This window comes from Sinocyclocheilus anshuiensis, unplaced genomic scaffold, assembly GCF_001515605.1.
Source record: "Sinocyclocheilus anshuiensis isolate Anshui unplaced genomic scaffold, SAMN03320099.WGS_v1.1 scaffold117, whole genome shotgun sequence".
Lineage (NCBI taxonomy): Eukaryota > Metazoa > Chordata > Actinopteri > Cypriniformes > Cyprinidae > Sinocyclocheilus > Sinocyclocheilus anshuiensis.
The window spans coordinates 449,809-464,309 of NW_015536624.1; the positions used below are offsets into that span (position 1 = coordinate 449,809).

The window sequence follows — 14,501 nt, forward strand, 5'->3', positions numbered from 1 at the left end:
CAGACTGTTACCACCTCATTGATGACAAACAGTTTGTGGTTAAAGCGTTCAAGCTCTACCACAGAGTCCCGTCGTTCGGATTCTCGGTGGAGGAACGAGAGCGGCCAGGACGGTTAAACACAGAGCTGCTGAAAGAACTAGGTAACTTGTTAAAGGCAAAAAGCCTTATTTCCAGAAGGGGAAAAGCTGATTCATTTATTATTATTTGTAATTGATTAATTTACTATTTAGCAGTTTATTTTAAAATATACACATATTACAGGTACAATGAACCTGGAGTAACCTGAGGAAATTTGTTTTTATTTATTTATTTTTTAAATCAAGTGCACAGCAATTAGGGAGAATTTTGGGATTCGCACTTTCTTTTTCAGTTAGCAGCCTAGATTTCCAGAAGGCTGAAATGTGAATATGTTTTTAGATATACATTTCTACCTTTAATATGTACAAAAGAATACTACGGTAAAATGATAGTTTGCACCAATATGCTGTAGTTACTTGAGTTATTGTTACTTCCATAACTTCGGTATTTTTTATTTAACAAAATCGGAATGCTTTTTCTGAATGTTTTAAATATATTTTATTAAATTGTGCTAGTTTAAGTTCTCTTAGGAAATTATATTATTCCGCAAGACTCATTTAATTAATATATTTCCAAAAAGTGGTAAATCGAATGCAATGAATGAATCCATAACAAATTAGGCCTATGGAGAGAATCCAGAATATGAAGATCCGGAATATTAAGAGAATCCAGAATATGAAGATCTGGAATATTAATATAATCCAGAATATGAAGATCTGGAATATTAATATAATCCAGAATATGAAGATCTGGAATATTAATATAATCCAGAATATGAAGATCTGGAATATTAATATAATCCAGAATATGAAGATCTGGAATATTAATATAATCCAGAATATGAAGATCTGGAATATTAATATAATCCAGAATATGAAGATCTGGAATATTAATATAATCCAGAATATGAAGATCCGGAATATTAAGAGAATCCAGAATGTGAAGATCCGGAATATTAAGAGAATCCAGAATATGAAGATCTGGAATATTAAGAGAATCCAGAATATGAAGATCTGGAATATTAATATAATCCAGAATATGAAGATCTGGAATATTAAGAGAATCCAGAATGTGAAGATCCGGAATATTAAGAGAATCCAGAATATGAAGATCTGGAATATTAAGAGAATCCAGAATATGAAGATCTGGAATATTAAGAGAATCCAGTTATAAATGAAAGATCTAATCATTGGTTTTACTTTGAAAATAGAAATGACCAGACTGTATATAAGATATTGAATTGGTCCCATGTATATTTATTGAAAGGAGAATCTTCCTTGATTGTAAATCATATTTTATTATAAAAGTGTCCTGCTTTAAGTTCTTTTACTCACAGTGCATTAATGGACCTTTTTTTAAGTTTCTTCTGGAAAAAAAAATAGTGTGAATAATTTCCCGCAGTGTGTAAATATAGCAAGTCTTCCAGGAATTCTATGCATACTGTGTGTATAGTACACTGCAGTAGATGTCTGTTATCATGAACAAAGCGCTGTTTAGTAAGACTAAGTATTCTCGTATAAAAGTATATAACACATTTTGCCTATGACTGGCCTTTTAAATCTTTCACCAGCTGCTTTACTCTGTCTAGTAGCTCTCAGCATCTGTGTGGGCGGGGCGTGTTTACGCTCACGCGACGTCACTCGAGCGATGACATCACAGCACTTACGTAGAGACGGTCTCCCTGCCTTGACGCCATGAATCGTAAGCGTTTCTGTTTGTATTTTCTCATTTTATTTTGTATTCCTGCCTCATATCGCACTCTAGCAATAATGTCGGCACTTTATTTATCCGTTCCCCGCACATTTAAGGAGTAAGTTACCTGCTAGCCAGTTAGCTCGTTAGCCTCATAGTGAGATCAGTTGTATTGTCATAGAGACTGAACTGTGTGATTTATTATTGTCACGTTCACACATATTTGATTGCTGTAGTAATTAAGTGTAATGATGTGCTTTTGATGAGTTTATAATTTGTTAATAGATCAATATGACTTAATTGGGATGGTACGTGTTTCCATCACTGTTTTTAAAACTGATTAACCAATAATTCTGCATAAATATGAACAGAATTGTGTGTAAATCAGTTTTTAGCATCAATAGTAATGATATCTATCTATCTATCTATCTATCTATCTAATTCAATTATTCAGATCAAATATAGGCATGACATAATTTTGTTTTTCTAAAGCACAGTAAAAAAAAAAAAAAGAAAGAATGCATATTAAGTCATGCTTACAGTCTCTCTGTGTTTTTTAGGCCGGTGTAGACCACGTCTCGACATCAGGGTGTGAAGCCAGACGCTTGGGAGGTTTGAAGGACGTGGGTTTGTTTATTCTCACCTGTGCTGGAGTGTAATTCCAGCAGCATGTCCGTCTCCAGCACACCCACCAGTAATGATGCCTGTCTGAGCATCGTCCACAGTCTCATGTGCCATCGACAGGGAGGAGAGAGCGAGTCTTTCTCCAAACGAGTGATCGAGAGCTTGGTGAAGAAGCTGAAGGAGAAGAAGGAGGAGTTAGACTCTCTGATCACTGCCATCACTACGAACGGAGCTCATCCCAGTAAATGTGTGACTATACAACGCACGCTAGACGGTAGACTGCAGGTCTGTTTGACTATAAAAATTGACGATTTTACTGCCTTCAAAGAGTAGTTGACTCAAAAATGAAAATTTGCTGAAAACGTACTCACCCTCAGGCCATCCAAGATGTAGATGAGTTTGTTTCTTCATCACAGATTTGGTGAAATTTAGCATTGCATCACTTGCTCACCAATGCAGTGAATGGGTGCCGTCAGAATGAGAGTCCAAACAGCTGATAAAAACATCACAGTAATCCACACCACTCCTGTCCATCAATTAATGTCTTGTGAAGCCAAAAGCTGTGCGTTTGTAAGAAACAAATCCATCAAGATGTTTTTTTACTTCGAACTGTCGCTTCTGGCTAAAATGCAAGTCCATAATAACACACAACAATAACCAAAAAAGTCCCTCCCCTGTTGTCCTTTCACATCAAAATCCACTGACAATATTTGTTTAAAACTGTTTTGGACTGTGTTCACTTGTGAATGTACTTGATGGGTGCGTATTTCTCTTCTGATGCAGGCAAGATGACTTTTTCGCTGGAGAAATCAATTATTATGGACTTGTATTTTAGCTGGGTGCAATGATTTGAAGTTAAAAACGTCTTAATGTTGGATTTGTTTCTTACAATCGCAGAGTTTTTCTCTTCATGGGACGGTAACTGATGGACTGGGGTGGTTTGGATTATTGGGATGTTTTTATCAGCTCTCATTCTGACGGCACCCATTCACATCCATTGGTGAGCAAGTGATGTAATGCTACATTCCTCCAAATCTGTTCTGACGGAGAAACAAACTTATCTACATCTTGGATGGCCTGAGGGGGTGAGTATTTTCAGCAGATTTTCATTTTTGGGTGAACTATTCCTAGGATGTTAGAAATGGGAACTCTGTCCTGTATCTTAATTTCTGTAACCACAGTTTAGCTGTGATGTGTGAATGCATTTTATTTGTTCCTCAGGTGGCCGGTCGTAAAGGATTTCCTCATGTCATATACGCACGGCTGTGGCGATGGCCAGACCTGCACAAGAACGAGCTGAAACACGTGAAATACTGCCAGTTCGCCTTTGACCTGAAATATGACAGCGTGTGTGTGAACCCGTACCACTACGAGAGGGTCGTGTCTCCAAGCATCGGTGAATTGCCTTCTGTTATCTTGCTGTGATTTGAAACTTTCTTATCATGTAGAATAATTCTTATTTACAACATCTCTCTCTTTCCATTCTTTCCAGATCTGTCTGTTCTGACTCTGGGTGGCCCAGGTGAGGGTGCTCTTAATTAGTGCTGGGCGGTATACCGGTTCATACCGAATACCGGTGTTTATTTTTGTTATGATATGAATTTTTAAAATACCGCAGTACCGATGTATGTCGCTTAAACAACGTTTGGAACGCGACTGTTTGAAAGGGGTCCCTTTTCACGGTTGCACTGAGGTGAGGGAACAGCTGTATGTGTTACTAAGCGTTAAAGTTCTGAAACTGAAGCTGTAGAACTAATAGAACGTGATGACACCGAAGAACTCATCCACAATATCCACACTGACCTCCACAAATATCCACCGCCCCCTGCCATCAGCTCCCGCGTCTCACACACACGAGCGTGACTTTAGCACTAGATTTAGCAACTTTCAGACCCTTTTGACAATATTCACTCATCATGACAGTAAAATAGGGCATTCTAAGTCAATATACTGCAGTATTTCCTCTCTCAATCAGTAGAAAATATGGTTAACACCCGGTCATGCATGAAAAAAAAATACCGTCATGTATCGTGAAACCGGTATAATTTTGAAAAATACCGCGATATAAATTTTTGGTCATACCACCCAGCACTACTCTTAATTTCTTTTTTTTTTTTAATATATTTATTAGGGCTGCACGATTAATCGCATGCGATATTTAACGCGCATCTTGTCAGAAAGCCGGTTCTGTAATCAGCGGTAAATCTCCATCACCTGCGGGCTTTCACATTGACCAGCATTAACTACACAGAGACGTTGTTCACTGACGAGCTGCGCAAAAAATCGCGCGAATATGAACGTGGTTTAGCGCAACTCGTCAGTGAGCAACTGCTCTGTGTAGTTAATGTATATTTAGGGAATAATATTTCACAATTTTTACTGTATTTTCGGTCAAATAAATGCAGCCTTGGTGAGCAGAAGTGACTTTCAAAAGAATGTAAAAACCTTACAGACCCCTTTCTCCCACATCACTCTCTGACGTAGTTAAAAAAAACTTTTACATTCAAATCAATATTTCATGTCTTTTTATTTGCTAATTAGCTAGAAGGATAATATGCAGTCTGTTACCTAGTGTAATTTATTTTGCTATAATGATCAGATAGGTGAATAAGTGATTTGGCGTGTGTATGTGTAGGTCTGAGTGTAGATCCCCTGGTGAAGGATGAGTTCGATGCTCAGCCGTCTCATTCTGCTGCTGATGGAGGTCAAAGTATTCAAACCATCCAGCACACTTCCTCTTCCTCTGCCCCGCCCAATGCTTTCAACAGCCCTGCCTTCCTGCCACCAGCTGACTCCGCAAGCTCCGCCTCCACTTCCACATTCACCAGTATGGCTGCCGGGCCAACCAGTGAGTCATTATTTCATGCTTTTGTACAACCAGCATCTCCTGTTTACATGGCATGCACCACTTCATACATCTTATAGCTATTAATCAACATGTTCCTGGCAATTGATGCTCTGATATAAGCTCTATGAGTGCATGATATCCACATGTTTTCCTCCATTAGATGCCCCCAGCTCATGGCCCAGAGGAAGCAGTTTTCCTCCCAGCATCCCTCATCAGAACGGCCACCTGCAGCACCACCCTCCTCTTCCTCACACGGGCCAGTACTGTGCGTCACTAGAACCACCCCTAACTACCATCACTGCCTGTTTTACTCTCATCATTAAATGTTTCTCTTTGTGTGTCTTGGTCAGGGTCAGTCCATAATGAGCTGGCATTCCAGCCGCCCATATCCACCCATCCAGGTGAGGAATAAAACACACTGCATCCTAATTGACTGGAGATGCTATAGTATGTGAAATAAAAATTAAGGCCTGTTCACATCAACATCAACGATAACTATAACACCAACGCATGATAACATCTATTATAAGCACATGCTTTAGTTTTGTTGTCTGCTGCTTTAAATGCTCAGGCTCTTTAAAGTCAGGTGGATTCTGATTGGCTGTCAATCTTTTTATCGTTCATCAGCTGGAAAAATTCTTCAGAGAGCGATTTCAATTACATCATTCCTCTGTGTTGTTATCATTATAGTTGTGATGTGAACTTCCCTATTCTTAATTAGCGATTAATTAACGATTCTTAAAACTTTAAAGTTATCGTTATTGTCTGTCGCAGTTATTATCGCCAACTAAAACTAAACTTATTAAAAGATTTTTGCTAACACGTTACAATAAGGTTCCATTTGTTAATATCAAATAACAATGAACAAGTGTTTTTATTAACTATTATTAACAAAGATTAATAAATACTGGATCACATGTATTGCTTATTGTTATTTAATGTTAGTTAATGCATTAACTAATGGGTCCTCGTTGTAAACTGTTACCACAGTTTTGTTAATTATTGTTTTTTAATAGAAATAAAAAAAAAATGTTAATAGATGAAAAACCTGGTTAGCTGCCAAGGCAACATTTCACATTTTTGTTTAGTTTAAGTTGAAAAAAAATAAAATAAAAAATCTGAATTTAAAAAAATGTAATCTAAAATGTAATATAAAAAAATTAAAAAAACCCCGACGAAAATATGTAACAAAATTAGTAAACAATAAAAACTGAAAATCTCAAAAGCTGATTCAAAATATTAATAAAAGCTATAATACTATATAAATAACATTAAAATTACACTGTTGCCTTGTCATAATATGCCAAAGATGTGTGGATCATACATTATTCCTGATAAATTTTGTATCTGTAGTATGCAGTATGTATGAATAAAAAGAATAATATGCATTGAGGGTTTTTGGGCTAATATTACCCACAACCCCTTGCAGAACAGAAGAGCTTGATTTCATTTTACCAGTACATCACCTTATCATGTACTGTAGTATCAGTATCGTAATGTGTTTTTACATGCAGCAATGTACAGTATGTACTTTCCCATCATCAGTGAAGTGCATACTTTTAGTGCATCGAAGAACATTTTAGTTTTAATGTTAAGCTTTAGTTTAACATTTTAAATATGCATATTTCAGAATTCATATTAAAATCCTATGATCTAAGTGTTAAATGGACTAATTGAATTGTCACCGTGCTGTTTCTCTCAGCTCCAGATTGCTGGTGCTCGATTGCGTACTTTGAGATGGACATTCAGGTGGGTGAGACATTTAAGGTGCCGTCTAACTGTCCCGTCGTAACGGTGGATGGTTATGTTGACCCGTCAGGTGGAGATCGCTTCTGCCTCGGCCAGCTGAGTAACGTACATCGCACAGAGGCCATCGAGAGAGCCAGGTATTATAATTATATAATTACTGGTAACCCTTATCAGTGGTATTTCAGTGTTATTGAGATACTATGATAGTTTTTATTCATATTGTGAATTCATTTATTTTATTTTTTTGCATTTTCTGTTTTCAGTTTTAGTTAAAGGTTTTAGTCATTTGTTATTTTTATTATTATTATTATTATATGGTTTTTATTCATTTTATTTCAGTTTTAGTTTTAGTTATTTTAGTACATCAAGTTAATAACTAAATGAAATGCAAGATAAGAATTAGTCTGTCCCAGACAGGGTTATTATCTTTAAAAGAAACATAAACTATTAAAACATTTTTGCTATTTGAAGTAAAGCTGGGTTATTCTAAAGTGACTTAAATAATGCATTTAACGGCAAATAACCTAAATGTAGACTTTTAAAAATAGACGCGTCAAGTATTCGCTGTGTATTGGTTCATGTTTGAGGCATACGATGTTCAAGGAAACCAAGACGCGCTAAAGCAGCGAATTCTGTTGTTTTCTTTATTTTTTTTAAAGGCATGACATTTTGTTTTATACTATTATATTATATTATGTACCCAATTATTATATTATATACTATTATATACCCAAATCAAAGCATTATTCTTTCCTTTTTGTATTTGTGTTTAAAATATTTATTTTGAAATGAATTAATGAATTACTTAATTAAACAAACAAACTTGCAGGGGGACCAGGGTAGGCTATGACAGCTGTCATATCATACCCTGGCATGCCCATCTGATGCAAAGCATAGAATTTATATCTACACAGAAGAAAGCCCAGGCTCTGCCACGGTACGGTTTGTGTCGAGCCATTCATTAGTCTGGTTGTTTGATGAGAAAAAGATTAAAAATGTAGTTGGAATAAAACTGGTTTAGAATCCCTACAATTGCAGCAGCAGAGGACTAGTATTCTGCCGCGCGGAACTGCAGAAGAACTGATGACGGGACGGCACGGTTTGATCTTCGGCTGACCAATCAGCAGAAAGGGGCGTTTAAATCCCGCCCACGTGTAGAAATCGAACATTCACGCTGTTTATTAATTTTTCTACCCCCTGAACGAAAAAAGAAAATTTAATCCGAATTCTTGTTTTTCGCAAAAAATGAAAAAAAAAAAAAAGAAAATTGTCTACTTTTTTTTCTACTAAAATTTTCTACTTTCAATATTAAATAAAAAATCAAATGACCAAAATATACACTGACCGCTAAGTTTCTTATTTCATTCTCATTGCCTAATGCTATGTTGGCAAATATGCTATCGTCAAATATTGCTCATTGTTTAAGGCTAGTTGTTCTGTAACGTGTTTGCTAGGCAAGCTGTTGTATTTTGACACGCTGGTAACATTACCCAGTTAAACTTTCCACAGCAAGCCTTGTTTTAAATCTGTTATTTATAGGCTTGCTGCTTCAGGCTCATCTAGTATTGGGAATGCTGTTTCATTAAACTATTATTTCCAACACGCAACACGTTTAAGTCAGTGATATGCTGTTGCTTAAAGCTATCTAGTGTATCGGTAACGTGCTTGATACTTAATGCGCAGTATGTAGATTTTGCTACTAAGGTTGTTATTAATGCTAACGTTTATCTGGATAAGGGCAACATGCCTGTTGCCTAAATTTCGAGTATTGACCATATGCTGTACTGCATTAAAGGGGCTTGCTGCTCTTCTTAGCTGCTTATAAAGAAGAGCACCCCTTCGCTGCCACTGTCCTCCCGAAGGGGCAAGCTGCTCTTCTTACCTGCTCATAGCAGAAGTGCACCCCTTCACTTAGCTTGCTGTCAGCATGTGGTTTGTTTTGGGGGGGTTATTTATGCTCTCCCTGCTCCTATCCATGCTAGGCTGCACGGATGGGCAGAGAGTGTTGCCCAGAACCGAACCATACCCCCAACCTAAAATGTATGCTAATTGTAAGTTATCTTTGACGATAGTGGTCCTGACAGAACCAACAGCGTTGAATGACATTATGCCAGTCGATTGGATTGTCTTTTCTCCTCAACGCCTACCCACAATTCTTCCTTCTGAGCTGCAAACAAGTAAAGCTTGTTTCTCTCTGTTTTCTGTCCTGCAGGCTTCACATCGGTAAAGGTGTTCAGCTGGAGTGTAAAGGCGAGGGTGATGTGTGGGTGCACTGTCTCAGTGACCATGCTGTGTTTGTCCAGAGCTATTATCTGGACCGCGAGGCTGGACGAGCTCCAGGTGACGCCGTTCACAAGATTTACCCCAGTGCCTACATCAAGGTAACACAAGCGCTGACCTCCATCACCCACTCCACCTGCTTATTTACAGCATACTGAAATCTTCACCAAGAAACCAAAGTATCTTATTGGACATAGTACCATTATAATAGACTGATATTCTTTTGAAGTATAGAAATAGAAATGGCATATAAAAAGAAGTACTGTGGTATATGTGTATACAGTTTGAAGAAGCTACTTTTGATATTTTTAAGTAGTAACTTTTTTTGAGTTAGCCACACTACTACTAGTTAGTCTACTAACAAAAACAACTGTTTTGTTTTGTGCGATTTAAGGTGGCATTGTCTTTTTAAATGTAAAAAAAAAAAAAAATGATTCAGTCATATTTAAGTTTATAATAAAAATGTTTGTAATATGTATATTATATATCATTACTAGCATGATTTTATATATATATATCATGCTATTAATGGTTCCCTGTAAGCAAAAAAAGCTTGTAATATTACATAATAAATATTAAATAATTACTAACATTAAATAATAATATTTGTTTTCTACCAAAATAGTATTCATATATAATAATTAGTAATCATTAGTAATTAAATTATATTTGCACAATGAAAGTATTAACAATATTAATGAAATATTATTAGATCTTGATCTATATTTACAATCAGAATATTAAATATTTAATCATTATTTGTTTACAAAATAATTGTTCTGTTTACGAACATCATGGTTTATCTCACCTAAGAACAATAATGATTACATTCAATAAAGAATGTAACCGCATTGATCTTGCTGATACATTTACAGTAAATGCAACTAATAAAATTGGCATGGGCAGCAGAATTCATTTATGCTGGTCAAGTACCACATTTAAGATGTCGAAGTATCTTTTTGTAGTATTTGTGCTGCTTCGGGGCAGTGTAACAAGTTTGCATCCTAATAGTGTCCTTTACGTGGCTTTAACTAACACAAAGTGTACATTCAAGAGTAATTCAACACAGCATCTTCATCACTTCTGAATATCAAAGGCGTGAGGCTGCTTGACGTCTGTGTTTGGTGTCTGCAGGTGTTTGATCTGCGTCAGTGTCATCGGCAGATGCAGCAGCAGGCGGCGACGGCTCAGGCTGCGGTGGCTGCGCAGGCGGCTGCGGTGGCGGGAAACATCCCAGGCCCGGGTTCGGTGGGAGGCATCGCCCCTGCTATCAGTGAGTCTTACTAACTTTCATTTGTACATGTATAGATCCATATTACATCAGTTTTCTGCCATTATGCGAATAATGCGTGAACTTTTTTCTTTCTTTTTTTTAATTGGTGGAACTAAATGATTTTTGTGATGTTAGGTTCCATTTTATTTTATTTTTTAATTCTGGAATAAAGTAATTTATGACATTCAGTTCTGTTAACATTTTTTTTAAATACTGGAACCAAGTGATTCATGATGTTCGGATCCTATAATGATTCTTTATTTATTTATTTTTTTTAATTTTCATGACAATCAGGTCCTATAATCGTTCTTTAAAACCAAATAATTTTCATGGTGTTTGTTTCTGTTAACCGTTCTGTAACAAAAAATACTGAAACTACAAATGATTTTCGTGACATTCTGCTCTAGTAGCTTTTTTTATTTTTTATTATTAGAAACAAATAATTTGATGACATTAATTTCTGTTAACAGTTCTTTAAAAAAAATCAAAAATACTGGAACCAACTTTATTCATGACATTGGATTTCGTAAATTTTTTTTTTTTTTAAAGGTTGTTTTATTGGTACCATATGATTTTATTGGCGTTCAATTCTGTTAATGGTTCTTGAACATCTGGATTCTCCCGCCGATGCAGTGTACTAAAATACCCTGGCAGTGTTTCCTTAGTTTAGTAATGATCCCTCCGCCTGTCCTCAGGTCTGTCTGCCGCGGCAGGCATCGGCGTGGACGACCTGCGGCGTCTCTGCATTCTGCGCATGAGTTTCGTCAAGGGCTGGGGTCCTGATTACCCTCGCAAGAGCATCAAGGAGACCCCGTGCTGGATAGAAATTCATTTGCACCGCGCTCTGCAGCTCTTGGACGAGGTTCTGCACACCATGCCTATAGCCGACCCGCAACCTCTGGACTGATGCTCGAACATTTAACCTTCAACATTATTACAGTGCACATAGCTCAAAATGACTCAGCTGACCTTTGACCTTAGCCACGAACGTCTTGACTGATTTGTTACGCCGTCTGGCAAAACGTTGAAAACCAGCAATACTACAAAACAACACTAACTCTGATCTATCCAACAGGACTGTTCATCAAACCAGTAAAATCACCCTTTTTTGAGACCTTGACTTTTGAATTTCAAACAGGAAATGGTTGAGTGGAGATGTGTAGAGACTTCATATTGCATTTAATCCAGTGTTAGTCAGATGTGTACGGTGGCCACATACACACTGCAGTGAAAAACAGATGTCACTGCTCTTCAGAGTTTGATGTTCTGTGCACATGATCATTCACACAACAAAGATGAACCTTGCGCAAATCATCCGAAAAAATCAAATGCAATAGTTTTATGACTAATTTACTAAGAAATGTATCTTTCGTTGTAGTTCGTAAAAGCAAAAATTCCATATTACGTAAATAGTTGCATTCATTAACGATTAATTGCATTAAATTGAATGCAGGTAATTTAGGTAACAATGGTTTTACGGCTTCTGGATTATGTAATTTGCATTGATCTGAACGCAACAATTTACACAGTCCAGAAATTGCAAAACCATTCTTTTTGTATACTACCGTTCAAAAGATTTCTTGAACGGCAAATCAGCATGTTCGAATGATTTCTGAAGGATCATGTGACTCTGAAGACTGGAGTAATGATGCTGAAAATTCAGCTGCGCATCACAGGAATAAATTACATTTGAAAATATATTACAATAGAAAACTGTTATTTTAAATTGTAAAAATATTTCAGAATATTACCGATTTTTGTTCTGTATTTTTGATCAAATAAATACAGCCTACATAAGCACATAAGACTTCTTTCAAAAACATTAAAAATGTTGAACTAGAACGGTAGTGTAAATTATTTAATTTAATGCAACAATTTACATCATTTTATGAAACGGAAACAATCACAAACAAGCTGAATATTTACACAAATTAAATATTTATATAATTTGAATTGATTTGAATGCAGCAGTTCATGTAAATATGGTTTCACAAACTAAAATTGACAGAAATTTGTCCAGCTATATACATATCAGAAATGATATTTTATGAACATGTAATGCCTAAATTCGGCTTGTTTTGTTCAGCTTGTTTTTGAGTAACTTATGAGATTCACTTTTGTCGCTTCCAAATCGTTGCAATGAGTATGTGGCCAGAATATTGTCCTTTGTGTGTGTTAATTTTTTTTTATTTTGCATTTTTTATAACTTTAATGCTAACTCATTTATGTCAAGCACTCGATTACTTTATCAGCTGTAAAGATTTTCCCTGGAAGGGCTTCGTCTTCTCAAGCGGAGTGCAGTCAGAATGAAAACGGGCTCATCCTGCATCCAGATCTGTTTTAGACTATTAGAAGACATGAATTATGATTTCTTGGAGTTGGAGCCAAATGCATTTTGTCTTTGATACTAAACTTTCCCTCCGTTTAGCCCAGGTGGGTTAGATACGGTTAATACTGATTGTTTCATTTTTGTCCTCTCAATGGATGTGCATTTTTTATGATTTTCGTAGTGATGCATGTTCATGTTGGCATGGAGATGGAGCAACCTGGGATAAAGGGTTGGCAACAGTATTGAATATGAAGGTGTGTTCAGAATTGCATACTACTATTTTTGCAGTGTGCAGTATATTGTTCATAGTACATACATGATCAGATAGTACAATGCATAATGTTCGATTTGATGGATTTTCAGTGTGATTAAACTAGAGTAATAAACATACTGAAGAAATGTGAGACTCAGTATTTGATCAGAGTGCCAAAAATGTAAGATATTTCAAAAATTTGATTACAAATACAGAATAAGTGCACTAATTTCCACTGTTGATAACTGGATGCCACTTGAATTAAACATGCAACTTGGCACAAGGTGAAAATAATAAAAAACTACTGTTTGAAGTGTTTAGCATTGTGTATTACAAACTATTTCACATATTTAAAAACCAGTATGCAGTATGTACTGCGTAGTACACTAGTATTTCATTCTGAACAGTGTGTGTGACTTGTTGAGCAGGTTGTGCAGGCTGATGGAGATTTTCCGGTGTGTTTCTTCACTTATTAGTGCTTTTCTGTTCATGCTCATCAACATAATGACTTTATCTGATCAACAGAAGACTGACTGAAACATACTATTACAGTACTGTAGATATGAGAATACAGTAATTATATTTCATGGCTTTCAGTCATTAATGTCATTTAACAATGCAGCTGTTCTTTCTGAAACTATTAAATTTGACAAACTGGTATTTTTTTTTAATGTTTGTCATTATATAAAATTGCATCAGTGTTTTTTGTGTAAAAATCAGAAGCTGTATGGATTACCTTGAGGCTGAAAAATGACCATGGTACAAAAAGTTTCTACTAAAATGCAACGGTTTCCACTGCACTGAAATCAATATAATTTATGACTGCACTATTTTTGCTGAAAATGTGGTTACCATGGCAGTTTTCATAAGGGAGAACTATACTACCAAACTTTGTGCTTTTCATGAATTTCATCAGATATTTTATTCATAGATTCATTTTTGCAACAGCAGTTCGACCGCAGCTTGGGATGCAAAAATACGGATGAGCCCTAGCTGAAGGTAAAACTCAAATCACACAGAGCACATAGGGTTTAAATGAAACAATTTATTAAGGAACTTTTAATATCAGAAAAATAAAAATCTTGATTATTTTTTACAGCAAATATATAATATCAGTGCTTTGGCCACAGGACAGTAAGGCCATTTATCATAAAATATATTTTAAACTTTAAGAATACAACTTATATGCCTTAATGTCCCTGCATAAACGTATATACATATTAAAAGAACAGTAAAATTATCAAATACAGAAACGTTGCAGTGTGATGGTAAAAAATCCCTCTGATAAACATAAAATTCCTAGTCATGTTTAACATAGGCCTTTTATTTTGTTCATAATGTGGTAGTATGCAGACCTAATGCATCATGTGTATA

The 14,501-nt window shown here is 36.0% G+C and overlaps 1 protein-coding gene across 1 annotated transcript; it reads left to right on the top strand.

The window, feature by feature from the left end:
* The first annotated feature begins 1,718 nt into the window (after positions 1-1,718).
* LOC107704085 (mothers against decapentaplegic homolog 4-like) lies at positions 1,719-12,210 on the top strand. Its single transcript, XM_016506932.1, has 11 exons — positions 1,719-1,780; positions 2,332-2,680; positions 3,617-3,791; positions 3,888-3,917; positions 5,031-5,243; positions 5,404-5,508; positions 5,594-5,644; positions 6,946-7,129; positions 9,205-9,373; positions 10,407-10,545; positions 11,241-12,210. Exons 2-11 carry the CDS (start codon positions 2,441-2,443, stop codon positions 11,450-11,452), a joined length of 1,518 nt encoding a protein of 505 aa, XP_016362418.1. The 5' UTR covers positions 1,719-1,780; positions 2,332-2,440; the 3' UTR covers positions 11,453-12,210.
* Positions 12,211-14,501: the final 2,291 nt, after the last annotated feature.